The 26463-nt window shown below is 43.8% G+C and overlaps 1 protein-coding gene across 3 annotated transcripts in view; it reads left to right on the top strand.

Moving 5' to 3' along the window:
- LOC135921769 (uncharacterized) overlaps positions 1–24683 on the top strand; it is a 90363-nt gene extending 65680 nt beyond the window's left edge. For all 3 annotated transcript variants that reach the window (XM_070523515.1, XM_070523516.1, XM_070523517.1), the window contains 3 exons: positions 14410–14601; positions 21754–21891; positions 24410–24683. In XM_070523515.1, coding sequence (XP_070379616.1) covers positions 14410–14601; positions 21754–21891; positions 24410–24619 — 540 coding nt within the window. In that variant the 3' untranslated portion in view covers positions 24620–24683. The remainder of the gene's footprint in view (positions 1–14409; positions 14602–21753; positions 21892–24409) is intronic.
- Positions 24684–26463: the final 1780 nt, after the last annotated feature.

Genomic DNA, 26463 nt, shown 5'->3' with positions numbered 1-26463 from the left:
AGAGATGCAAGCACCAGCGCGCCAGTGGCAAAGTCATGTGACGCTTCGGGAAGCCACAACAATCTGGGCATGCACTGGCACACGAACGTGGTAAATGGTTTGGCGGCCTGCGTTGTACTCGTTACGGCAGGAAACACGAACTTTGGCAAGCCGCCAGGGCAAGCCATCAGCCACCACAGCTGCGTTTCTTCACGAAGATTGGCTTCATGAGGCTGCATCTTTAAAAGATGTCATAGAGGCTTCAAGAGGTCCTCTAGAATACTGTTAGGTCTATTCTGTGATTTTGATAGTCGTAATTGAAAGAAATACCTGGAGCACTATCTAGAGCTAGGAAGCTGTAGCCATATTTCTTCATTTGCCATGAGCTCTCAACTTTAAAGCGTCTAGAGTATAAAATCAGACATAACCACCTGTAAGCGTTCCCGCCGACAGAGGCGCATGCCCACAGCCACCAAATTATTTTCACACTGCAGTTCTCAGAACATAATGTGATAATATTTGAAGATGTTATTCAGATTATCTGTGACATGTTGTAGAATAGGACAGGAGATTGTAACTCATACTCGAACCATCTCTATAGATTGTAAAATTGCCATTTGTTGGGCGTGTTGGTAAATTGTGTTGTCGCATCACATTGTGTTGTGTTGTGTGTTGTGTTGAATCGCATTGTGTTGTCGTCTCCCTTCCGTCCTTGTTTGCTGGCGCTAAATATGCTTTCATCTCTATAAGTGTCACGTTCCTGTAATAAAGACAACAACTACAGTCCTGACAAGAACAAACAACACTCGGGAAAACGCAATGAGGTGAATAAATATTCGTACAGCCCACTGCGGCTTTGACAAGAGGCGAAAACTACACTGTGACACGACGGACATCTGGCGGAGGAACACGTTCGCTCCTCTTCTACACGGAATGTAGAAAAGGGCGAGAGCTCCTGTGTCGGTGCCCCACAATGGAACAGTGCTGGTAAGCATAGACTTCTTCCAAAAAGCGTACGCAGTTTTAGGGTATGTGGAAGGTAAGAAAGGATCCGTCGCAAAGTGCGACAGCAGTCATTGCAGGAACAAATATTTGCACGACGCTGCTCCAGTCCGATGTGCTTGTGATGTCGCTTATAGGTGGACATTTGCAATATCAGTCTTCGCGCGCGCGTGTTCTCAAAACCATTGGAGCACACACACACACACACACACACACACTGATATATATATATATATATATATATATATATATATATATATATATATATATATATATATCATATGTGTCGCCGGCAATAACTAGTGCGAATATAGCTCTTTCTATACGGTCAGAGTTCCACCGCTTCTGAATGTCTTTAGAGTGATGCTCACTGTCAGTGGTGTCTTTATCTCCATAGGTGCCTTTAATCCTGACAGTTGTTTTGTTATATTCTTTGCGGCTCGTTTCATTATCTTACAACAACTCTATTCGCAGAACTTAAATATGCTCGCGCACGTGTTGCACCACAATCAAACTCGTTACTGTTGATATTAGGACGTTTCCTAGTAGTCTGGGGATTTAATGTTGTTATTTTTTATCGTTCTTTTGCTAAAGTATTGTGTATTTACTTCTTTTCCTGTGCGTCACCTCTTGACAAGTTGGCAGAAACATCTTATATGTGTTTCGTGGGGCATTTGCCTTTGTGTTCTTTATGGTGCTGTTTGTTGAAAACCTGCGTTTTTAAATCTGCTTTGTTGAGTAGGGGATAATGGCGAAGCGGCAGAATAACTGCACTAGCCTTTGTCCTTAATTCTCGCGGCACTTTTATACTTTTGTAATCGCGATCTTGGGACAGTGATTCTTGTCCTTTAATTGTGGGGTTTTACGTGCCAAAACGACTTTCTGATTATGAGGCATGCCGTAGTGGGAGACTCCGGAAATTTCGACCACCAGGCTTTCTTTAACGTGCACCTAATTCTAATTGTGCGGCTGTTTTTGCAGTTCGCCCCCATCGAAATGCTGCCGCCGTGGCCGGGATTCGATCCCGCGACCTCGTGCTCAGCAGCCCAACACCATAGCTACGGAGCAACCACGGCGGGTGATTCTTGACATTCTCGTCTGTGATATACCGTTAACTCCGAACGCCACCAATAATGTGCTACTCTTAAGGGCCTACCGCCAAGTGGACATAACAATAGGAAAAATAGCTGCCTTCGCCTATTTAAAAACCAGGCTCCCAAAATTATGCCTTTGCTTCGTCGAGCCCCACTCTCCGCCAAGCAGATAACTACCCAGTCGAAAAATGCACTAGACTGGTTCGGGTGCTCTTTATCGTTTACACTAGAGTGGGTTTTCAGGCACGGGTCTGGTGTGTGTGGTGTGCCCATTCTGTGTGCACGGTGAGCCTGGTCTTATGTATCTAGTGTACCCGTCCTGGCGTGTATGGTGAGCCCGGACTGGTGTGCTTGGTGTACCTGGCCTGGTACTTTCGAGGTTTTCGACGTGTTTGGTGTGCTTGCCTGGTGCTTTCTGTATCCTGGTGTGGTCTACCTGGGACTATGCTGGTACCTTATGATGTGTTTGAAAAATTTTAGCTTGCAACAAATGTCTATACATCATTAGTTTCATGCTGCAGAACGTACACTTACGAGGTTAACAATTATTTTACATTTATTTTGTAGATTACAAGTTGCTGCAATATCATAGGCTAAAGAGCAGTGCAAAGATTTACTTGGTACACAAAAAGAAAATAGATTTTGCTTTGAAAATATGAGCATCAAGTAAGTTCAGTGCGCCGAAATTTCCTTGCACGCACTCTTGCCCTAGCAACATGTAATTTGTCAAGTCAAAATGCTACATATGAGCTGCGTAACTTTTTATTTCTAACTAAATGCTTTCTCAACTTGATGCGCATAGAGAGAGAATTAGCTTCATAAAAAAAAAACACACGAGTGTAAAATGCTTCATCGGCTCTGCGGTGGATGATCCCCTCAGTCCAGCGGCCTTAGCTGCCCTTTTCACTCAGTTGACCGGGTTGAGCTGGTCCGTCGAGTCGGAGCTGGACAGCGCTGCCTCCCATTGCTGTGTGGCAATGGAACTTGGAAGTTCTGTGGAAGGCACGGCCAGTAAACAAACAGTTGCATCCTGTGATGCTTCTCAGAGACACAGTACAGCCTGAAATATACAAGTAATTGTACGCCTCACTACACATTCTTCATGACATCAATAAAAACTTGTTACCATGTAACAAGGTTACCCAATTACCAGTTTTATGTGAATTAGTACCAGTAATAAAACGAAGTCTACCTAACGTAGCGACAAGTGTAACCTAGAACAGCAGATACGCCAGCTGCAAAAGTGAAGGTGCCACACGAATATTATATGCCTTACGTTTTTGTGAAAGACATTTGTAAAGTGAATACAAGCAATACAAGTTTCTTTGAGCCCAAGTAGAGTATTTCAGCTTCGTGAAGGGCAGAAATAAGTAAAGGTTGTGTCAGCCAACCAGAAAACCTCTCCTAGTACCCGCCTCTGATCACCGTCTATGCAATCGGTGAAAGCCGAAATACAGCTTGTATCTCTACACCTTTTGGCTTGTGCTATGAGGCTATCATTACATAAACCGTCAATAGAAAAGTAAATACATTTTAGCATGCTTGATGATAAGGCAGAAGCGTAGTACTATATACTTACTGTAAGCGACGTAAATGGCAAAATGTTCTAGCTCAAAGGCATATTTCGAGTTTATCAGCACTGACTGACAAGTAATGAGAAAGTTGGTGCCTTTGCATGTTTAACTTTTGAGTGCGAGATAATGGACAGAAAGGAGACCAGAGGACACAAAAGCTATCAATTCCGCATTTATTTGCTGGAAGGAATAAAGAAAATATTTACAATGCATGTGCACTTCTGCTGCAGAGTTCTCTCAAAAAGAGAGCACTATTTGCGATACAATAGTACAAAAAGCGTAACCATGTTTGCGTAATAAAACAGAATAAATATTTCTATTCCATGTCATCCAGAGAGTATTCCTATTTGTCATGGAATCATAATGTGGTATTTCTCACTGATTTTGTTGGTCAGTCGGTTGCCGCAAGTGAACAGACCAGATGAATAATACAAATCTTGGGTGCAGCATCACTCGTGTCAGTGCATCATCAAGTGACAAAAGTATACTTACCCCTTGAGTGAATAATGCTGCTCTCCTGGGTGCATGTTGAGGAACAAGCCTATCTGCCGCATGTACATTTGACCAAATATGAAGATTATCAAAGGAATAGACTACACTACCCCTGACGCACAGAAGTCAAATTTGTTGGCATCTTTAACTAAGCACGAATCTCTTGCCTGGATGCCTTCTTGAATTCACTAGTGGCCAATTTTGAACACACATTTCCTGCAAAAACATAATGTAGGCAGTATATATATAGGAGTCCACTAGTGAACCTAAAAAGGTGAGCAGGCAAGCGAGCTTTGCTTGCTTACAGGTATCAGCAAATTTGTCTAGAGTTTGTCAGAGGAAGTTTATTATATTAGCGTCATATTATATTATTGTCAGAGGAAGTTTATATTAGCCAGTGCCTTTGTAATAGAAATTGCACTTCCACACCTCAAAAACTGCTGCACTATATATTCACACGTCTTGGGCTATTGAAATTTTTAGTTGCTCCATCAGAAGATTCAGTTGTTTGCAGTGGCCTTCTATGGTGTCCCTCCCTTCCCTGCATAAATTTTGTCCGGAAAAGATATATGAACTTACCGGCACACTCAAAGGGACGTTACAAGTTTCACCTGGAGGATATGGCCAGTGTTCAGGAGCCGCACAAATACGGTGATAGGCGTGTCTTCGTTTACTGTATAGATGCAAGCAAACTTCGACATTGCCACAATACTCCAGCTCTCGCACGGCGACAGTGCTTAAGCACCACAGAAGTGTAAGTGTACCACAACAAAAACAAGAAGGCAAGCTAACCATGGATCTGGCTTCAGCAGACACAACATAGGCTGTCTCGTATAGCTAAAACAGTGGCAAATTGCAATAGATATTTGCAACCCAACTTAAAACCATAAGAGTTGAAGTGCATATGATGCTTTTTCTAGACACAAGTATTTTTGTCAAAATACGCTTAGGATCGCATATACTACATTCAATTTATCGGCCCAGTCACCGATGCCTCACTGATAGCATCAAAATTGGAACTTGCTGATTGAACCAATTCTGACCTGAACAGTGCAAAGCAGAATGAATAGAAGACTGCTCACAGTGCACAACAAATACATAGGATGAAACAGAACATATTGAAAGAGACCCCACACATTAGAAGTAATTTTTGAAAGGTGTACAATTAGTGCCCGTGCCAAACAGTGTGTTTTAGGAGGTGCTGTTGAAATGAAATTTATTTGATGAGCAACACTGCAATAACCAGCAAACGCCTTAGCAAGAGCAAGGACACAATTAAACACTATGGAAGAAATTGTGTGCTTCCTTAATGATAGATCTGCCAGGTAACTAAGTGGTTTATGCTGTATTGACTTGAAGCGAAAAATAATTTAACTGGACAGACTTGCAACTACTACAATGCGTACTTACACGAATAAGGATACCTTGCAAAGAAAAAGATATAATTCGAGCCTACTAGAAAATACCTCACTACTGTAATAACTGCAGCACAGTGAACACGGACCTTCGTGTAAAATTTCAAGGAATTCACACTCACCAAATATGTATTTGCCAGTAGCAGTTGTGTCATAATTGTGTCATTCTTATTAAACGACGGTAAGCATGCTGTACGCTTAGACCTGTGACATATTCGGCCCCATGAAATTTGTATTCGTACTTGAGCATTTAGTACAAACAGAAAAAATTCTCCAATACAAGCTGTAGCATAGAAAAAAGCTCCTAAGCAAACAAACCTTCAAGAAGTGATATTATATATATAGGGCACAAAGCAAAAATAAAAGTAACTCGCACTCAAGCATTTGATGCAGGAAAATATATTAAGCATCATGACAAGTTAGATATACTTCTGTGAAGAACACGCTATTTTGGGCATAACGTCTAAGAACAAAGATAAGGAGGAAGTTGAATAAAGTTGCATGTATATTTAGCCCACTTAGTAAGTTGTGTTAGGGATATGCCAATAAGCTTATCCGTGAGTTATTGCTATATCCTCCTTTTTGGAACCTGTACTATTCACAATGAGCCGACCATCCAGGTTATGCACCATGCTGCTGAATTTCTGGGGGCTCTTCCGTTATGTGGACACCGTTGTGCGTGACGGCGTCGCCACTACAAAAGAAGCTGTGTTTTAAAACTTAAGGCAGTGGCATGAGGCTGTCATATAATGTGACATGAAGCTGTCACATTATAAACACATGCAAGGAGCACTTAACATAGTTATGAAGACATTGTTTACATTAGTTCAAGGTCGTAAATGAGCACAAGGTTGAAGTCGCTGATGAAGGTAATGACAATAGGAAGCCTTCATCGCATAGAATTTTCACATAACACAGCAAATGTAGATCACAAAGAAATGTTTGCTTACGTAATAATTCTTTTTTTCATGAGAGCTTAACTTTCCGCTGTCAATATTAGTTACGTGAAACTTATGTGAACACATCTTGTCTTAAAAAGTGAGCTGTACTAGTAGCAATCTATGAATGCTCACATTTTTTCAGCGATATCTGCCCGTATACAGAAAATTTGTAAGCAGAGATCATTTATAACGTCTAGGCATTCATAAGCGAAGAAACATCATTGCACAAATAATCAGAGAAAAAGCAAATGCGTCTCTGTTATGCAACCTCACCGGAAAAGCGGGAGTGTCCGCTCACAGGCGCACATTACGAACACGATTACTTCTGAACGTAATCTTTACCACCGGAAGAAAACGCTATAAATATTTTCAATTTCGCACTAAGTCAGTAAATTTGTGTAACTAAATTCTGACAATCAGCGCTATGCAAGCGCACATTTCAGTATTTACGTCGAAGTTTTATTCACTACGTTCGCAAAGCACTCATGCACACACGGAAAGTACGCACAACACGCATATGTTTACAATTACTTACCTTTTTCAATGTTACGACGTGCTCGAAAAGCGCCCTCGAAGCTGCCGTTGCGGCGATGTTATTTCATGCACATATGCCGTTGCGTAATGGAGGAGCTGAGGCACGCTGATAACACGCATTTCTTTGAGACGTCCACCCAACTTTCCACTACAACCGGACACAAAGGTCCACGGCACGAACATTGTTGGTCCACATTTGATTGGCGCGCCACGCATACAGCGAGTTTACAGAGAGAAACAAGCTATCTTCTGCCACTTTTGTGTGCGAGAACTGAGTCACATTTCGACCCGCCATGGTTGCTCAGTGGCTATGGTGTTGGGCTGCTGAGGACGAGGTCGCGGGATCGAAACCCGCCCACGGCGGCCGCATTTCCATGGGGGAGAAATGCGAAAACACCCGTGTACTTAGATTTACGTGCACGTTAAAGAACGCCAGGTGGTAGAAATTTCCGAAGTCCTCCACTACGCCGTGCCTCATAATCAGAAAGTGGTTTTGGCACGTAAAAGCCCACAATTTATTATTAAGTCACATTTCATTATAACAAACACAAAACCACGCGATTACACAAACGCGTCGTAGCAGCGCGCACAACCAGCAGGCACTTAACAAAAATAGAGAACAGGATCGACGAATGAATCCTGGGAGCGTGTCCATTCAAATTGGGTAGTGGGTGACGACGCCAACAGGTCGCATGGGGCATGCGTAGACGTGTGCGGTTGTTGTGGCCTCCGTGACGCCTAAAATATTAAACAGTGCACTTTCCTTTTTGTCATGTTGCTCATAACTACACATGTTGTTGTCGTACAAAATGGGCTATCAAACGTTCTGTATTGCCCTTTATAGCTTAGAGCAGAAAGAAATTCTATGAGGTATATCTGATTTTGAACAACTCCTCCCAAATGCAGCCAGCAAAAGCATGGCCTTCGAGATCCGGTTATGTTATTCCAGGAAGCCGTTGTCGAGACATGTGCCCGTGATTTCAATGGTTTGACTTCGATTGAGAGGGAATGTTTGTTTTTAAGCCCCTTCGGGAAGTTTTGCGCTCCTACCTGTGATACCGGCGCCACCACTTCGTTTTAAAGGACTTGCTACAGCTGGCGCGTGCAGTGCGCGATATTTCCGTGCACTTTTTAAGCGCTTAAGTCGGAAAGCATCAAATCTACGAGGTTTTATTGCTCGTGTGGCGCAGGTTATACCCTTGTCGTCCGCAATCGCTTTCGTGTCGGAGTGTTGAATGCGCACGGATGGCGCTCCGGTTGTGTGTACCTAATGTGTTTATCATGGGGCCCACGAATCTCTGCAGTGTGAATGTGTCCCATGTGTTGTGCACCACAAGAATGCGGTGGTGTTCGATGTGTTTCCAGCCAACTACTGCAATGCATTCCCGTGAGAAGACGCAGCCGGTTACACGCAGTTTTGTTTGTTTCTTGATTATATTTGAGAGTTACCTGCATCTGCGCTACAATTACCACAATCCGTTTCCATGACGTTGCATTGTGAATATTTATTATTGTGTCTTGTTTGCCTTCCTCAATGAGTGTCCTATTAAAGATCGTCCTGCTTAAAAGTACAAATGTCTGTAATATGGCCGAATTATTCCGGCTCTTTATTCCTTCAGAATAGCAGTGACTAGTAATTTTACAAGGTCTTAGGAATACAACTCTGCACATCGAGCTACAAAGCAAAATATGTTAATTTGTTCCAGTATGTGAATCTTACAATCGTGTGTCGGTATGTCAGCGAGTTCTGAATGCTGAGGGCTTCGCAGTATGTTAAATGGAAAATGTAGTTGTTTACTCATCTGAAGTAGTCTATGCCACTTCTTCATATCATTTGTTCCAAATACAATATTTTCTAGGGTGCACAGATGACTTTTTAATTTAAAAGACACTTTGAAATACTATTGAACATAAGGCGTTGCAATGTTTCGACATGAAACTAAGAGTATTATATATTGTGCCATGCATAGCTCCTCCATAGAGGTATCTACATGAATACAGATGATCTCATTCTTCCATTGCACGTAGTTCGTAAGTCATCAAGCAAAAAAAGATTTAAGCCTGTGATTGCACAGAATCTTGTTAGTTCGACAGTTGGCTCCGCCACTAAATTATCGTGTATGCGGGATGCATATATGCATTTATATGGACAATGTCACAGAATGCGGCATGAGCAGCAATCTGCTCGCTAGAAAGAAACCTTCTATGTCATACTTCTGCTAAAGCGACAGATTTACTGAGCGAACGTGTGTGGTTTCTTGAGTTACACATTTGCCAAGCCATCTCTAATCACAGTGCTTGTGTTACGTAAATATCAGTCCTTTCTCTCGTTCACATTTCATCATTGTTATCAGGTTTCCACATAATGTTTAATTTGATATACCGTAAGTAAAAGCAAGCATTATCAAGCACGAATGCTAGGTATGAGTACTGGCTTTCAGCACCTCACTGGAAAGTGATTTTATGAAAGCTCGAAACAGAAGCTTTCATTCATGATAACCGCTTTTTTGTGCCTTCCTAGAAGTATAGGATTGGCACACATTCATTAGTCATTACACTCAAATACTTTGCAGCTACTTCTTTTCCATAGCTTCAGATCAGCCAACTATGAGCAGCCATGATACCTCTATTCAAAGTTGTAATGAACAGTTTAGATAGGCTCCTTCTGGAACTAGCCACAAAGTTAGAGGGCCTTTCTTGACATGAAGCGGGTCAAAGCGGTCGGTGATGATGAACTACCATTCCGCTTAATAAAAGATGGAGGAGACTTATTGCTTCAAAAACAAGCGGCCCTTTACACTAACGGTCCATTGACTTCATGGGTCCCACATAACTGCAATATGCAAACATTGTACTAATCCACACAAAGGAAGACGTTAAAGAATGGAAAAATTATGTGCCCATTAGCTAATTTTCACTATTGTAGAAAATATTCACGAAGATAAGCTCCAATGGAATCAGAGGGACCATTAGAAAAACCCAGAATTTTGCCAGGGCGTATACAATCGCAGGCATGCTACTCTGCATAGGGATGGGGAATGGGATTAAAAGATTCTAGAGGAGAGTGGAAGAAAAAGAGAGTAAAAATAAATATGATATGTGCAAGTGGACCTGAGACTAATAATTACAGATTAAATGGTGGGCAAATTTAGGCTTTTGTGTATGAAATGTGGAATCGTTAAAGCTTTCCTATTAGACAAAGTTCTGACAGGTATTTGAACAATAAATTCATAAACCGCCGCTGTTTTGAAGGGCCGGGCATTGGACCTAAGATGCTCGGTAATGTCAACGGTTCGTGGCAAATCATGCTCATTTGTTGCTAAAAAAAAACCATCTCTCGTCGCGCTACGCGGGGTATTCTAGTAATATGTGCTCCATTGTCTCTAAGTTGCCGCAGTTATCACAGTAGGAGGTAATGGTAAGCCCTATGCGGTACAGATAATTCTTCGTGTATACCATAATCAGTCGAAGACGATGGTACAATGTCTCTAAGTGTCGAGAAAGTAGTCCTGGAATTTTCAGTCTCTTTTCGTGGTCTGTGTAACGCAGGAAGTTGTCTTCGTGAAGCGGCAGATTCTCGATACGTTCTTTTTCTTGATAGGCATATTTCCTTGCCATGTTTGAAGCGTCGGCTTTTGTAAAATATTTCCTTTTGAAATTGCGGTACTGCAGCACATTTTGGGGTAGCTTCATCCTTTTTCTTTTCTCGAAATGCCGGCATGACCAGGTATTCACTGGAACTGGACGCAATGCCCAGAAATCTTAGCCCCTTGGTGCAGATAAGAAATGTAAAATGCTGCAGATTGATTCTTGCAACACTTGTGCCTGTTCCACTAGTTTGTAGGGCTGCTTTTGAATGCATGAAAATCACCCGTGTCTTTGGCGGCTACATGCGCAAGGGCATTCATAATGCCATATAGCTCAGGCAAGTAGATGATGCTGGTCGCTAAAGACGAAAGGAGAATCGTTGCCCTGTAGAGGCCACAGAGTCCGCACGATCATCGATGCGGAGTTGGAGAGCCATCGGTGAAAATGTGGTTGTCGGCTGCGTATTCTTAATGCATATATTCCAAAGCTATCTGGTGTGTCGCTGCTTGAGGTATTTTCTTTATCGCACTGATTTCAGGGATATATCGTAGGATTTCCAATGGGTACATCGTCCACGGTGAACTGTTTCGTGGCATAATTTGTGACGCCTGAGCAGGAATCGAAATAGATATGCTTCCAACGGCCTTTCCAAAGCGGGATGTAGCACGGGTTCTAGAAATATCTTTTAAAAAGTGAGTCTTCGTATGAATGACTTTGCGAAGGTGAATCCGAAGTTTCTCCTGCGAGGATAGCATTTCAAGGGGCAGGCATCCAGCTTCTGCTACAATTCCTGAGCGGGACAACGTCTTCGGAAGGCCAAGACATACGCGCAGGCAGTTGTTACGTGCTGGCTCAAGTTTTCTCTTGCTTCTGGGAGACATTTTGTGCGGGGCTGCGAGGTAATATCATATGTTCCGTCGACGTATGCCGTATGGAGGAGCACCATTGATCAAGAGTTGCTGCTCCACTGTGATCCAGCTAAAAGTCGGAATACTTGCGACGCCGAGGAAGTCTTCACACTTAGTTTTTTTCACTTCAGGCGACCATGTGAGGCGACCAGGTGAGGCGACCATGTGACCATGTAAGATAACTGTCACTCCAAGACACCTTTAAGTTTTGATGTATGTAAGGGTAGGACCACCCAACACTAGTGGCTATTTTTCCATACACCTCCGCATGAAATGGAATCAGGACAACATTGGACATTCGTCAAACAAGTGAAACGTCAGGTTTCAGGAAGGGATACGCTACAATGGATCGCATCCATGTCATCAATAAGGTAATCCAGAAATCATCTCAGTACACACAGCCTCTCTATGTGGCGTTCATAGAGTGCGAAAAGGAACTTGACTCAGTATAGATGCCAGCAGTCTTAGAGGCATTTCATAATCAAGGAGTTCAGTTTGCAAATGACATTGTCCTGTTCAGAAACACTGGGGACGAGTTAAAACAAATGATTGGGCACCTTAACGCAGAGAGTCTAAGAATGGGGCTGAAGATTAACATGCAGAAGACAATGGTAATGAATAGCCGGGCAAGAGTTCCAAAGCTCAGGATCACCAGTCAGCCTCTAGGGTCCCTAAAGGAGTTTGTTTACCAAGGTCAATTACTTACAGGAGGCCCTGATAATGAGAAGCTAATTAGCAGAAGAATAAAAATTTGTTGGAGCACATTCGCATTGTCAGATCCTGACTGGAAGCTCACCATTATCATTAAAAGGACAGGTGCACAATCAGTGAATTCTACCGGCGCTGACTCTTGGGGAAGAATCTTGGAAACAGAAACAGAAGCTCAAAAACACGTTAAGGACACCGCAAACGGTGGAGGGATGACTAATGTTAGATGCAACGCATAGAGACAGGAAGAGAGCGATGTGTATCAGGGAGAAAACAAGTACAGCTGATATTCTAATTGACATTAAGAGAAAGGAATGTAGCAGGGCAGGTAATGCAATTCGTAGGTTGGATAACCGGTGGACCATTCGGGTTACAGAAGGGGTGCCAAGAGGAAGGAAGCGCAGTCGAGGACGGCAGAATACTATGTGGACTGATGAAAGTAAGAAATTCGCAGGAGCTTGCTGGAATTCTTTGGCGTAGGACAGGAGTAATTGAAGATCGCAGGGAGAGGCCTTTTTGCTGCAGTGGATAAAAAGTAGGCTCATGATGAAGATATTGCGAAGATACATTACGAAGAATGCGGGAGGAATACTTTTTGCGTTTTCTTTGCGCTGTAACTATCGAATGTAATGTGGTCCTGTACAAGCTGTTGGGAGCGAGAGACCACTTTTTCTTAAGTAATGCCTGGTTGCCTGGATGATCTCGTTTTGCTCTCGCAACGATGCCCTGATGTTCTCGTCTAGGCACCTTTATAACTGCTCTGGCTTTTCTATCAAGGTCATTCGAAGGTCGCCGACAACGGGAGCTGAAACCGTTTCATGCTTACTACACGGCGTGCTTCCTCCTGAAGTAGACAGAGTCACCGACGAGAGGGGCACTGGAGAGCACTTCGCGTGCTTGCGCGAGCTACTGTCGATCGCACCTCCACGCACCATTATTGAGAGCCATCGTCGAAATTTGGGAGGTGGTTCATGACGTACTTGTGACAAAAGTAATTTGCAACACTCATTAAGGCGAACTGCCCTAGCACAAATTGCCTTCATCACTGTGGACGGCCTAGTCTATTGGTTGGTGTACTTAACCCTTTCCCTGGCGTAGATGCGAAAAAAAATGCGCTGATGGATTACATTAGCTTCAGGGTAAACTTCTAGTTTATCTTGCCCAGATGTACTTCTTAAATAACTTGTTTTTGCATTCAGCTGCAGCCAAATATGAAACATTTATCAAGCTTAAAGCCGTAAGGCTCTATGTAATTGAATCACGTGGTGCCCACTTGCTATCTCAATGAACGGTTCAGTTGTTCAATCAACCGCCATAGTTATAGCTTTCCCGCAAATTATGTAAACAGCCTAATGGTGTCTGCGACGAAGCTGCAGTCAAGTTGCAATGTATAACGTAGGTGTCCATCAACCTAACGTGTTTCCTTTCCTTGTCTTATTAGGCTAAACAGCTCATTGAAACGGCCAAATAATACGTAGGTATCTTTGGCTCCCTGAAATATAAAGCTTCCCCTATGGGCATAATATTTACTCGTGCTACAGGCATGCTAACTGTATAGCAATTTTATATCATGTCAACGAGCAGCAAAACGACTACATTGATGTTTCGGTTCTAGTGCAGACACCGTGCTAACAAAACGAGAAATGGAAGATGGACGCGGCTGGAAAAGTTTATTTACGCTTGGGTATGTGAACAAGTGAATGCGCATAGATGAGTTGAAGATTTTCGTTCCCTAACTCCATTCACATAAGGTACCCGTACGGGCTTCGACACGTCAATTTCGTCATTTTACTACATTACCTGAATAGACGACTTACGTACAACTGATCGTTACATCAGACTTGGTTACTAGGCGGCCTGTCGAGACACACTCCAATAGAAGACTGCCCAGCTTTCTCTTCAAAACTAAGAGAAATGGGTAACTTCATTCTAAAGAGAATATTTCTGCACGCTGCCTTCCCATCGGCAATGTGTAGACGATTCTACCTGATTCAACGCTTTTCCTTTGAGCTCCACGAGACATTTTTGTGATGCTTTTGGTGGTGCTATGTACTTATGCCATTAGGTTACGATGGCGGGTAAGTCGTGATTGCAGTAAGTGTTATTTGTAACAGATAATTACTGCAATATTACGTTGAAAATAGGTGAACATTTAATATTATTTTTTTCTGCAGAATGACGCGGTGGATTTGGTGAAATGCATGCGGAAAAAAGAAATCTTCAATAGTCAACTCTTCGCTATTTCGCTCACCTTGAAAGGTCGCTGGTACACACCCAAACTGGATGATGAAGACTATGCTGGTTGGGGCGAGTACTCTGTGTTCAAACCGTGCAAGCGCTTCGAAGGATACGGGATTCCCCAACTGGTGAGCGCCATAATATAAAGCTAGGTGATGTACCTTACACTACATTTAGAAGACTTGTTAACGCAATTTAGGTGTTGACTGACCAATAAACATAGAAAATAGTCACTGTTGAGCTGCCGTGCAAATTTCACGTAGAGTTTGTATATAGCAGTGAGAAAAGACATCAAACCTATGAAATCGGGAATAGAAGAGGCTCTCGGAGAGGCTTTTACAAAGATTATAATTCTAGTCCATGTTCCCAAGACCAAATGTTGACAACTACAGGGGCCGGTAATTGAATTGAATACTTGGGTAGTACGGGTAAAAACCACGATTTGGTCCTAAGGCACGCCTTAGTGGGGTCTGCGGTCTAATTTTTACCACCAGGCAACCTTTAACGTGCTTCCAATGCACGAAGACACGGGCGTACTTGCATTTTGCCCCCACCCCGCCCCTCCCCCGAAATGTGGCTGCCAAGGGCGGCCTTTGATACCGCAACATCGTGCTACTTCAGCAGAAAGGGGGCACGGAAGACAGAGGAAAAGAGGCGTTCGTTTATAGCCCCACAAAACATTACAATCAAGTTTTTCGAGTGTCTGCATTGTTATGACAAATTAGATAGTATAATGTCATTTGGCCTATCTACGGTTAAGGGAACGAAAAATAAAAGAAAAATTTACGTGCAATCGCAAGAGCCAACTCTTTACATATAGGATGAATTTGTACTCTTCGGGAGATATTTACGAACGCGAATATCCGGATTGTGGATTCGTTCGAGACAAATGCGTCAAAGAGAAGATAACTCTAACACAGAAAGCATAAAAAACGCTTTTCTGCGTTTTCTATGAAGAGAATGTGTAAAAAATATAGGCAAAGGTGTAGAGGTCAAGATTTTTAGGCGAAAGCCTTTCCACGCTCATGGTGAAGTTTGTATCAGCAGAACTGACCGCTGGAGTGTACGCCGAATCGTCATCACGCCCTATAAAGACAAAGTAAAGAATGAAAAATGATTATTAGTGACAGTTAGTGAATGATAACGCTATAATAGACATCGCTAGAGGTTAATGACTTGTAATGACTAGTAATGACTGTGAAATGACCAATAAGTCTAACGTAAACATTTAACTTACAAGTAAAAACAAATGACTGAACATTCTTAGTAATAATCAGTACTAAATAATAATCACTTGCAATGAATACAACTGACTACGAAATGACCGATATGTCGAACGACGGCTTGTAATGACCACAATTGATTACAAATGACTAAAAATGCTTACTATTGAGCAGTAACGACTAATAATCACTGAAATGACTCGGAATGACCAGTAATGACTATGAAATGACCAATATGAAGAAAAACAGAGGAGGCAATTAGAAGGAGGCGAATGATAAGAAGAGTAAGTGTACGCTTTCGCCATTCACCCTTAAGAGAAATCTTGAAAGAGGGTGTAATTTTTTTTTTTTTGTCAGCGCACATGTCCCGGCGTTGTAAAGCATGTGTAGGTGAGAATGATACTCAGAGAGTGCGTTCTTGCCAACAACCCTCCCTAATATTGCTGCATTGGGTGGACATCATAGTAGTAGTAGAAACAATATTTTACTTTGGGGTAATAGGGCACGAATGGATGCATCCCATCGCCCAGACCTCCACTTGCCTGTGCGGCTCGCTGGGCTTGGTCCGGAAGAGCAACTTGGAAGTGTATTCCGCCGGATCTATTTTATTGAAGAATAATAGATTCGGGTGCGCGTTTGCAGTATGCGCGAGTCCCTAGCCAGCCTTAGTTCAAGTATGGGGTGTAGCAGGCCTGAATTTCTGCCTTTCTTTGTGCCTCCAGCATGTCACGCGTGCTGATCTGAGGTTCTTAGCAAGTATCGATCTGCGCTCAGATATTAATTCCGCAAGCTATAACGTCTGCCCTCTCGTTACTGTCTAGCCCCAGGTGTGCAGGACACCAGGTGATCTCTTGATATTATTGGATGTGTGTTCCAAGAATCTTCGCTGTAATTTTCGATACAGTTCCCGCGATGTATTGACGGCATGCTGACTGCGAGTCGGATATGACTAGTGCACCCTGCGTTTTGTCTTCGGCATCTCGGATGGACAAGGCTATGGGTGGCGATTCTGCCGTGCTAACCGATTCAGTTTGTAAGGTAGTTGTGATCGGGTTGTTATGATTTGTAGCTGTTATAGTGTATTTGTTTGGTGCTATTCTACACACGTCTATATAGTACGTGTCCCAGTTGCGTCCGAAATTATTTTGTGGCGCTCTAGTCCTGGCCGCACGTATGTCCGTATGATATTTTGCACCTACGTTTTTGGGAATGAGAGATGCTATAATGTGTTTGTTCTCTGACCTCCTTGGGTAGAAGAAGTGTCTGCACTCCGGAATGTTGCGGTCTTAGGGGATAGCCTAGCCTTTATAGTAGGACTTTGCCTTGTTTTATTGAGTTTAGCCTTGCTCGCTGCGTGAGTATCACTGACGTTCCATGTTGTTCAAGCGTGTAGTGTATTCCCTGGTCTTGGAGTTTTTCAGTGCTTGTATTGCGTGGTAGTTCCAATGCTACTTTATATGCTGTGCGTATTAAGGCATTTAACTGCATTATTTCTTTTTTTCAGAATTTGCGGAACGGGAGACCATAGGTTACTCGACTGATGACAAATGCCTGTACTAGCCTTGTGGTTTCTTCTTCCGTGAAAGCTTTCTTAATTCTGGTCATCCGGTGGCTTATGCATGCTACGCTTATATTTGTTTCTCTTGGGTCAGCGAAGGTGTGATCTGTGTTGCCGTTCTCATGCATCCATTGACCTAGTATGCTTGGTCTTTGCACCTCCTTTATGGACCAGCCGTTTAGGTGTACTCTCTATGTGTTCGTTTCTGTTTTCTGGAGTATGGTGCTCGGACTCTTACGAATTCGAACATTTCTTGTGAGCATTTCATGTCTGCTTCTTTAGTGAAACTCTCTACTTTTGACATGGCTATTCGTAGGGAGTTCTGCTTGTTTCCATATGAGCCTTTATGTGCCCAGATCATTATATCATCGGCGTAAATTGCTTGTCCCAGGACCTTTGCTTCCCCAAGTTAAATAGCTACCTTCAACCCTGTGTTGAAGAGTACTGGGGAGAGTATCGAACCCTGTAGGAGCCTCTTTCTGGCATTCTAAAGTGCTCTGGCCTTGTTAAACCCAGACCTTTTTTGCCATTCTATTGCTTAGTAAAGAGTGTATGTACTGGTATACTTTCTCTCTCCATCCAATTTTCTCGATTTTTTCGAGGATGAGGCTACGTTAATCGTGTCAAACTCTTTCTTTATTTCTAGCGTTAGGACGGTCTCGTCTCGTCCATTTGGTGAGATTAGTGCTTCCGCCTCTAATAGGAGAAACACGTCTTGTGCTGAAATATGCGGTCGAAACCCGAACATGCAATCCGGGAATAGCCTGTGACTTCCTATGTTATCCCATAATCTTGTTTGTGCTACTTTCTCAAACAGCTCTCCTGTGCACGAAGTAAGTGAGATGGGGTGCAAATTCTGTAGGTTTCTGGGTTTTCCTGGTTTGATGGATTAATGTGATGTTTACGTCTTTCCACTCTTTTCGGACTTCACCTCCCTCAATTCAGGCGTGTCTGCTGAAAAATTTCGTGATCTGGTTGAGGGTATTGTGATTCAGATTACGGATCACTGCATTTGTGATTCAATCGGGTCTTGGGGCCCTGTTTTTCTTAAACGACTGGGCGGCTGCGTACACCTCTGCTACCATTATAGACTCGGCTAATACCTGATTTGGCGGCCCTTCGTAGTTGGTGTTGAGGTACCATTGGTGCGCCGCTGCAGCGAGGTAGATTTGTTTGTAGTTCTTCTGTTAGCTGAGTGTTTGTTCCCGTAAATTCGCTCTCTAACAGTTTAAGCGTTGTGTTTGTGGCTGTTTTCGTAGTGGCGGGATCCATCATGCTACAAAGGCCAAGGATTGCCCACGTCTTCTTCGTATGTAGTGTCCCCTGCATCGAGTCCCAGAACTGTTTCCAGTTGTTATTGCATAAGCTCTGAGCATACTGAATCACTTTCTGCGCTATCCCTGCGATGAGTATTGTGGCCTTCTGTTGTGGGTTTGTCTTTTCCATCTCTTAGTTAGACTGCATCGAGCTTCCCATAAGTACAAGAGGCGCCTGTCTAGAGCCTGTGCTTCGGTTGTGATTCTTACCTTTCATGTTGTTTATTGCCATGTATGTCCTAATGTATAGGACCCAGGATGTCGCATTTTCCTCTCCATGTAGTTGGTCCAGTTGTACCCTAAAGGCCGTCCAATCCGTTATCATTGCGATGCCTGTAGTCCTCCCTAATTTCAGGGAGTTTATCGCTAATGGTATTATGTTATCATCGCAGCGTGAACTTTGTTCTGTGTTTGTCCGCATGAGTCGGTTCGGGTCGTTGGTGAACGTTAGGTCAGGTGTCGTATCTCGTGCTACGCTATTGTCCGTGTGAGGGGGCATTCCTGGGCTTAATATTAACTCGAGAACCCTTTGTACTGATGACTCCAATGGTGCCTTTACTCGGGTAACTCTTGTGCGAGTGGGGTGCATTGAATTCCCCAAGTATTATGATTTTGTCACCCCTCAGAGCTTCCTCCCTCGTAAAATCCACGAGGCGACTGAAGTGTACTTGCTTCTGCCTGGGCAGACTGTAAGCGTTCCTTTATTTATTTGTTCCTTTGTTTCTTTTGTATGGCCGTATCGTGATTATCTGGCGTTGTATCTCGCAGACCGCGATGTGTATATGAGATAGCACAGCGCCATGTTTTGGCAAAGCTAGCGATTTGCGGGAAAACGGGGTTCCAAGCAGTGTGGTAACCCCGGAGCTTCGGTATCGTACGGCCAATTTTTTGGGATGCATACCTCGTGACCTCGTGCTTAGCAGCCAAACACCATCGCCACTTAGCAACCACGACGGGTAATGCCGCAGCCCTCGTCATAGGCTTCAGTGAAGCGCGTGGTCGGGCGGGTCGGCCATTGGGAGTCGGTGTCGGCTTGCTCGTTGACCATGGTGGCCGGTTTTGGACGTCGTAGGGTATGGGAACTATTCATTTGGTCTTCTGCAGTCGGTTCACGGCTCCTTTAGGTACGCGCAGGGCTGTTGTACCCTCCGGACGATGGTGTACGGGCCGCCATCTGCGCCAGCGTCGCTGATGCATCGTGCACGTAAGCCGGCGTCGACGGTTTAGTTGTCGCCACCGTTCTTTACTCCTCGGTAGGCTTATCTCGGCTGCCACGTGATGGATGTCTTCTTTCGGTCGTGAACCCGCCGAAGTTGGTCCTAGGTCCACAAACTTGGTATCGCCAGATGTATTGAATTTATGGATGGAATTATGTGCTCTTTGGGTGGTTAGCAGGAACAGGACTATCAGGAAAACATAGAAACTGCGGAGCCCGACGTTAGCGCACCTGCCGGCAAGTGAGCCGCGTCGCCGTTCCCCTAGCCATTAAAATATGCTTGGCCATCTATACTACAGCTGCTGAAGGAGCATGTCTATTTAATGATGCCGCTAAATAAGGTTCTCGAGGGCATCTTCAAATATTGCAACAAATTAGACCGCACATAGCAGTGAAACGCTTACTGCGTGTTTTCGTTCACCAACTATCGGTTTGCTGCTTCTCATAGTGAGGGAAATTGCAACCATTCCTTCATTCATGCGCTCAAGAGCTTGGTGATGTGATAACGGTTCCAATGTGACTCTACAAAGTAAAAAGTTTGCTATGTTAGATATTTGAAGGGCAATATGTTTCATGTTCTTTGTCTTCCGTAGAGGATCGTTTTCCTTTCAGGCCTGCAGATTTTTATAAAACAAGCTATAAACTCTGTGAACACGCCATTTAGCGAATGTAAGTTGGACGAAACGGACATACTTTGCTGCTAGTAACGTGAGCTTCGCATGAATAAACATCAGAAATTCAGTCGTTATATTTTTTCTTTGTGGGCACATGCGTACACGGCAAATTTAGAGGTCGTCCCATCTCATGGTACCCATACTTCCTAAATTTTTAAAATCGCACCAAGTTAGAAAAAAGTGTCATAAAATTTCAAAGATCACACAAGGCAGTATTGACACGTGTACTTACCCTTTTCTCGGGCACTTAATTTTGACCACTAACACCTTAAAGTTACCGCTGAGCGCAAGACGCGCCTGCATGTTTCAAACTTACCCGAATGTTTACGACGATTCTATTTGTTGCTTCTTGTCACCGAATCTTGTGTAATCTCCTTGTATGGGCGACGTGAATTGTGCTCGTAGATCAGATTCTCGACCATCTCCAGTTGTGGTCGGAGCTATCATTCCGTTTAGAGTGTCGCTTGCTTTTCTGGGCACAGATTCGCCCAATGAAGGGGTAGTTTCATCCCTCAATGTTTTTCATTGTGTTCTTGACCGTAACTACCACGTGACTATATCATAACCGAGAACGTCCCTCTGCTACATCAAAGGTATCCGCTTTATCTCGGTGTATAAGACGACACCTGTATGATTTCATGTCGCGGCAAATAGTGACACTGCACAAGCCACATGTGCTTGCGAAGAAAAGCTCACCGTGTCACTTTTTGCTGTGGCTGGCCGAAAGGTCCACTTTTGAACGACGCCGGGCGTTTCGTCACGGGACGTTTCCTTCTTACCTAATGGCGGGCACGCCTTTTCTGTGCTACCGTGTCGGTAGGTTACAATACTGCCTGGATTTACCGTTGAAATTAAATGAGGAGCACCTCTAGTTTATCCGGCTTTCAGGACTTAAAGAAACTGCGATAAGTTGGGAGTGCCTCCAAATTCACTACCTAAGCAACGGCTCCAAAACCAGTAGTAAAGAGACTTTAATAAATTCTCTTCATTAGTCTTCTGAACCTCACGCAACTTGTCCGCAAGGTGTGTCCGACTCGCCTAGGAATTCCCCTGGAAAAGCTGTATGATCTAAAATAATCATGCATTGGAGAGCGAGAATTACTCAATGTCGTTGCACAATCCGTGCTTTGCAGAGTGAATGACACTTCTGTAGTAGCTTTTGTGATCCTGCGAAAGACCGATGTTTATCTGCGCGATACAAAATACAATATTTTTTGTACTGGTAATGTTTTGCAGTGCAATAATTGCAGTTTCTATTTTACCAATGAGGTTATGTTTTGTATTTTCTTCCAGGTTTGCAACGAATCAGATTCGGCATACTTGAAACACATGGAGACACAGATGGCTGACTTACATGCGGCTACATACGATAAGTCTCGAGGGAGAAAGAAAACGTTCGTTTTTGATACTTGGGTGACCCTAAATTATAGGGTGAGCAAATAGAGAAAGTCGATATATCTCACGCCAATAGGCATTCAGTCTCTTCGAAAACGAGGTAGAAAGGCAGCCCCTAAAGGTGTACACAAAAGGAAATTTAGGCCGAAATGCAATATTTGATGGTGCTTCTACAACATTGAAAAGAATCATTATTGCAAGAGCGGGTGATGAACCAGTATTAGTTAATATAGAGACCATGGCGTTGACCGCAACTTGAAATTTCCGTGCCAGGAGGCTGGAAGTCATGAATGATGGGTTTGCTGCCCTCCCTTTTACATGGAAGGGAAGAATTGCTATCATCTCATAGATGTCATCGGTCTCACGGTATGTGATCAGTAGGTGTTTCGTTATTCTTGAGACCCAGAAATATCCTCCAGTCTTGCATAAATATACACCAACTGAGACTATCGCATGATTGTTCACAGGCACTGTTCTCGTCTTGTTTATCTACGAATACCATCAATTCTAAGATTTCATGCCTCAATGTGTACATGCGCTTAATTTACTGCATGCTAATCGTGATACATAAAATGTAGTGTAGATTCTATACTAATGAAGGAATAAACAGAACAGTGAATCTCAAAATTTGCTCTTTAACCGGAGCTGATCTAACTTAAAAAATTACGTTGACATCCATGCTATGACAACGCCTACTGTCACTTTAACATCGGCGAAGAAAGCGAAAAATATTATATAAATCATGGGAAGCCGCTACCCTAAACTGTCACCATTTGTCAAGCGTCACATATTTCACTGCACCTTGCTAAACCGTTGAAGACCTCGAAGTTGTCCGCCGGTAACGTAAACTGACAGAAGTTACAAGTCCCTCCCAGAGCAAGAGATGGAGGAAATAACCAGGAGCAGTATAAGCTACCCGTTTCTGATTCCCAAACTTTCCTTTCCCAACATCAGCGCCCCCTATCTCGATCGTCGTCCATTGAGGTCCGATGCTCGTGAGAGTAAGCAGCTCTTACAGGAACTTCGCAGGATCCTAGTAAATGCACGCGTGGCGTAATGAATGAGCGCATACACACGCGCACACTCCATGAAAAGGACAAAGCGTGAAGAATGAACGAAGCGGAATGCACCAGTGACGTTTCTGCTTCGTTAGCGAGGAACGATTTATTCCCCCCCTCCTGAATATAGCGCGAATGTATGCAGAAAACCCATGTGTATTAGCATGAAATACTTTTTAGCTGCTGCTGTCGACGACCTTCAAGTGACCTTGAGCCAAACGCTGCAGCCGTTATTTTAGGAGTCAAACGGGAGCATCGCGACAAGCTCCGAGAACAAAACGAGGTCCTCCCACCGTTTGTACACGACCACATTACGTACGCTTGTTAGTTGGATTCTTTCTTATGTTTGTTCACAATATCACTCAAGCTGTAACTTATAGTAAGCTGAAGTTTTGTCATTTCCGATAGCGACGTTCAAAAAGCAGATATAGGACACCATACACTTCAAATCTTGGATCCGGAATTTGCTGCGGATCTACTGCCTTCACCGCTGTGGTGCGTGGCGCCGGAAGCGTCAAGAAGCGCTGCATGGTTTTCATAAGAGAAGCAGAAAGTTAGGAGAAAGGATTACGTCTCGCAGCCAGCCTTGACAAGTGAACGCTCCATGAAGCCAGCCCTTTCCTCCGTGGTGGCGTCGGGATCAGGGAGAAAGAATCCAGACTTGCTGAGACATATGTTCACGGCTCTTTCAGGCGCTTTTCTTTTTCTAGCTGGTCTCCGTCTCCCTGGCGTCTTTCACTCCCTGCCGTGCTTCCTCCATTCTGTTTTCTCCTGGCTGGAAAGATTGCATATGGAACAGTACACAGCATGGCGTGGTGCAGTGTAGTGTTGTGCGGTTTGCCGTTAGGAACATGCACTACATCCATTTTAAGCTTATGGCTACCGTCAGCCAATCAGTCTGCCTTCCCGGTTGGCGTTTCATGTTTACATCTGCATCGCTTACGGGGGGGCGAACAATTCTTTTTTTCGAATGGGGAAAGTCGCAGTTGACTGATGATTCATTCAGTGCAAGCTTCACTTTGCGCGGGCTTGCGTAGAATTACTTTGCCATGTGCTGTTTTTTTACTTGTAAAAACCTGTATTTCTTGAGGCATGTATTAGAAGGTCATTATCAAGGAAGGTTTGGAGCTTTCTTATGATAGTGCAGCTGGTCATGTGCACACATTGGAGAAATATTCCACCATGGCGTCGCTGAATAAAGATTTGAGTAGCGCTTGCCCGTTGACTTTTATTTGGAACATGTGTGTATGTGTGTACATTTGTGTTTGTGTATGTGTGCGTGAGAGAGAGCGTGTGCACATGTGTAACATGTATGTGGAAGGGGGAAGGTGTGCGTGCGTTCTTTTACCATTTGATGAGGTCCGTTGTAGAGTATCCGTGCCTTATTGCGAATTCATCAGCTTCTCGTAGAATGAGCAGCTTATAAATATGCGTACGTTTTCATTAAAAAACGCGCATACAGTAATTGTGCTGTATTTTTGCTCTCGTCCATGCAGTTCTGTGCCGAGAAGTACCACCACGCCACATATGACCACACCATCGCTGGTTATGACGTCAACTACGATTACGCTCCCAGCAATTGCGAGCCCAGGATGCCTCGTTCATACACTCGCACCATCATCATCTACTACATCGCCCAACATATCAAGTTTTCTACCGAAGGGCCGTATAAATGCGCCAGTTTTCGTTGGGCTCAACAGAATTAATCTTTATGCTCAAGAATAGTTTCAGTCATTAAAGCTTACATTCTGGGACATGTAATATTCAGGATTTTGATTGTTTTGCAATCTGGTATCTCTTGCTAGCTCATATATATAACAAAATGGAACAACCCATTTCGCACAAATAGAAATTATGATAGCGTAAACAAATTTTTCTTCTTTTTTTTGCAGTACATGTTCTTGATTTCATGCCACTGAATCATTCCGCAAAAATCGGCCAGCTGAGTGACGGATAAGTAACGACATTCCTATTAATTTCTTTGGTCGACTAGAAGACATTGCTTGATGCTGGCGCATAAGAAAATATCTTTAAAATTCACACCTCCATGAATTACTTTTTCCAACGCCTGAGTGCAGGATCTTACGTATGAACATGGCCAAGGACAATAATTGGCCATTTGGTACAAAACAACCCGGCTCATTCTTCAGTGCCTATGCAGAAGTCAACGCATCGCTGACACCGATTGTTGACGGGGCCACAAAAGGCGCCTCTACGTGTTCTTACAGCCTGAACTAACCCTGCAAAAGGCTGAGACGATGACTAACGAAAAACGGCGCCGGCCTTGGCTTTCCAGGTTGTTATACGGTCACCTATTCCATACCATCGGAGGCGGAGTTCGACGAAATGGCGTGAAATCCTTGCCGGGATATTGCGACTGATTGGATGATTGTGATTAACCGCGGTATAGTCATCAGATTCCCTTGTCTAGTCGCCCAGGGAAGAAGACGGGATCAAAAACGGAACCCATTCAAGCAATGAGGATGCCGTGTCCTGATGTGACGTAACGCGGTTAATATGCTCCTGCATGGGATGGACTTGTGTTCCAGAAGCCAGTGTTACTAATGTGAAATAAATCCCTTTTCTTTCGTGCCCACTGCTGTACGTACTCTTTCATGTGCTTGGTGGATTCTTGGCCCAAAATCACCTCGACATAAACCAAACTGGTTGAAAGCCGTATGATCAAGAAGGCAGTCCTTCACCATCTGTGATCGACGGACTTGGCCATCTTCGCAAGTAAGGTGTAAGCGGTAGACGGAAAAGTAACTTCCGTGGATCTGAATTCAGCAGAGGTCCTTTAGGTGGCTCAGGCAGGCACAACCGTCGCAGAAACTGCATGGAGTCTTGCACGACACGAGGAAGCTTTACGGAAGAGCCGCAAAAGGCAGTCCGCGCGATCTGCCATCGGCGGATGTGTGAACGTCCCGCTGTGAGAGACGAACCTTGGGTGCTTGGGGTAAACTGTGGGCGGAAGAGTGACTTCTTTGGATCCTGGATCATCAGCACTCCCTTTGGTGGCTCAGTAACACAGAACCGTCACAGTGGAGTCTTTAACGTCTCGAGCAAACTCGAATGAGGAGCAGGAAAAAGCAGTTACACGGACGGGTTACAGGACGAGCTCACAGATGCCTTGGAAAAGATAGGTCTTGAGAGAGAAGGAACGGAGGAAAAGAAGGAACACAACAAGGAAGAGAAGGCGCGGGAAGTGATGTAACAAAAGCGGGCAGAAATTGAGCGGGCGTAAATTATACTAGAGCAAGGGAGATCAGCACGCAGGGTAGATGCGGCGCCGCCACACAATGAAAGCGTGGAAATTGCGAGTTTGATTTAGCCGTACAAAACGGGCGACGAAATTGGTCTCTACCTGAATAATTTTGAATGGATTTGTAGCACACTTGCCCGGAGAAGTTCCTTGAGTATCTGCCAGGAGGAGCGTCGCAAGTTGTAACTTTACTTAGTGCACTCGAGGCAGGCGTGTACAGCTAAGTAAGCCCAAGTTTGTTTGCAAAATAAAGGCTCTCTGCAAAAGAATTTCGGTGGAGATTTCAAG

Source organism: Dermacentor albipictus, chromosome 8 (genome assembly GCF_038994185.2).
Source record: "Dermacentor albipictus isolate Rhodes 1998 colony chromosome 8, USDA_Dalb.pri_finalv2, whole genome shotgun sequence".
Taxonomy (NCBI): Eukaryota; Metazoa; Arthropoda; class Arachnida; order Ixodida; family Ixodidae; genus Dermacentor; species Dermacentor albipictus.
The sequence above is the reverse complement of the archived record's forward strand: the minus strand, read 5'-3'. Positions and strand labels throughout refer to the sequence as shown.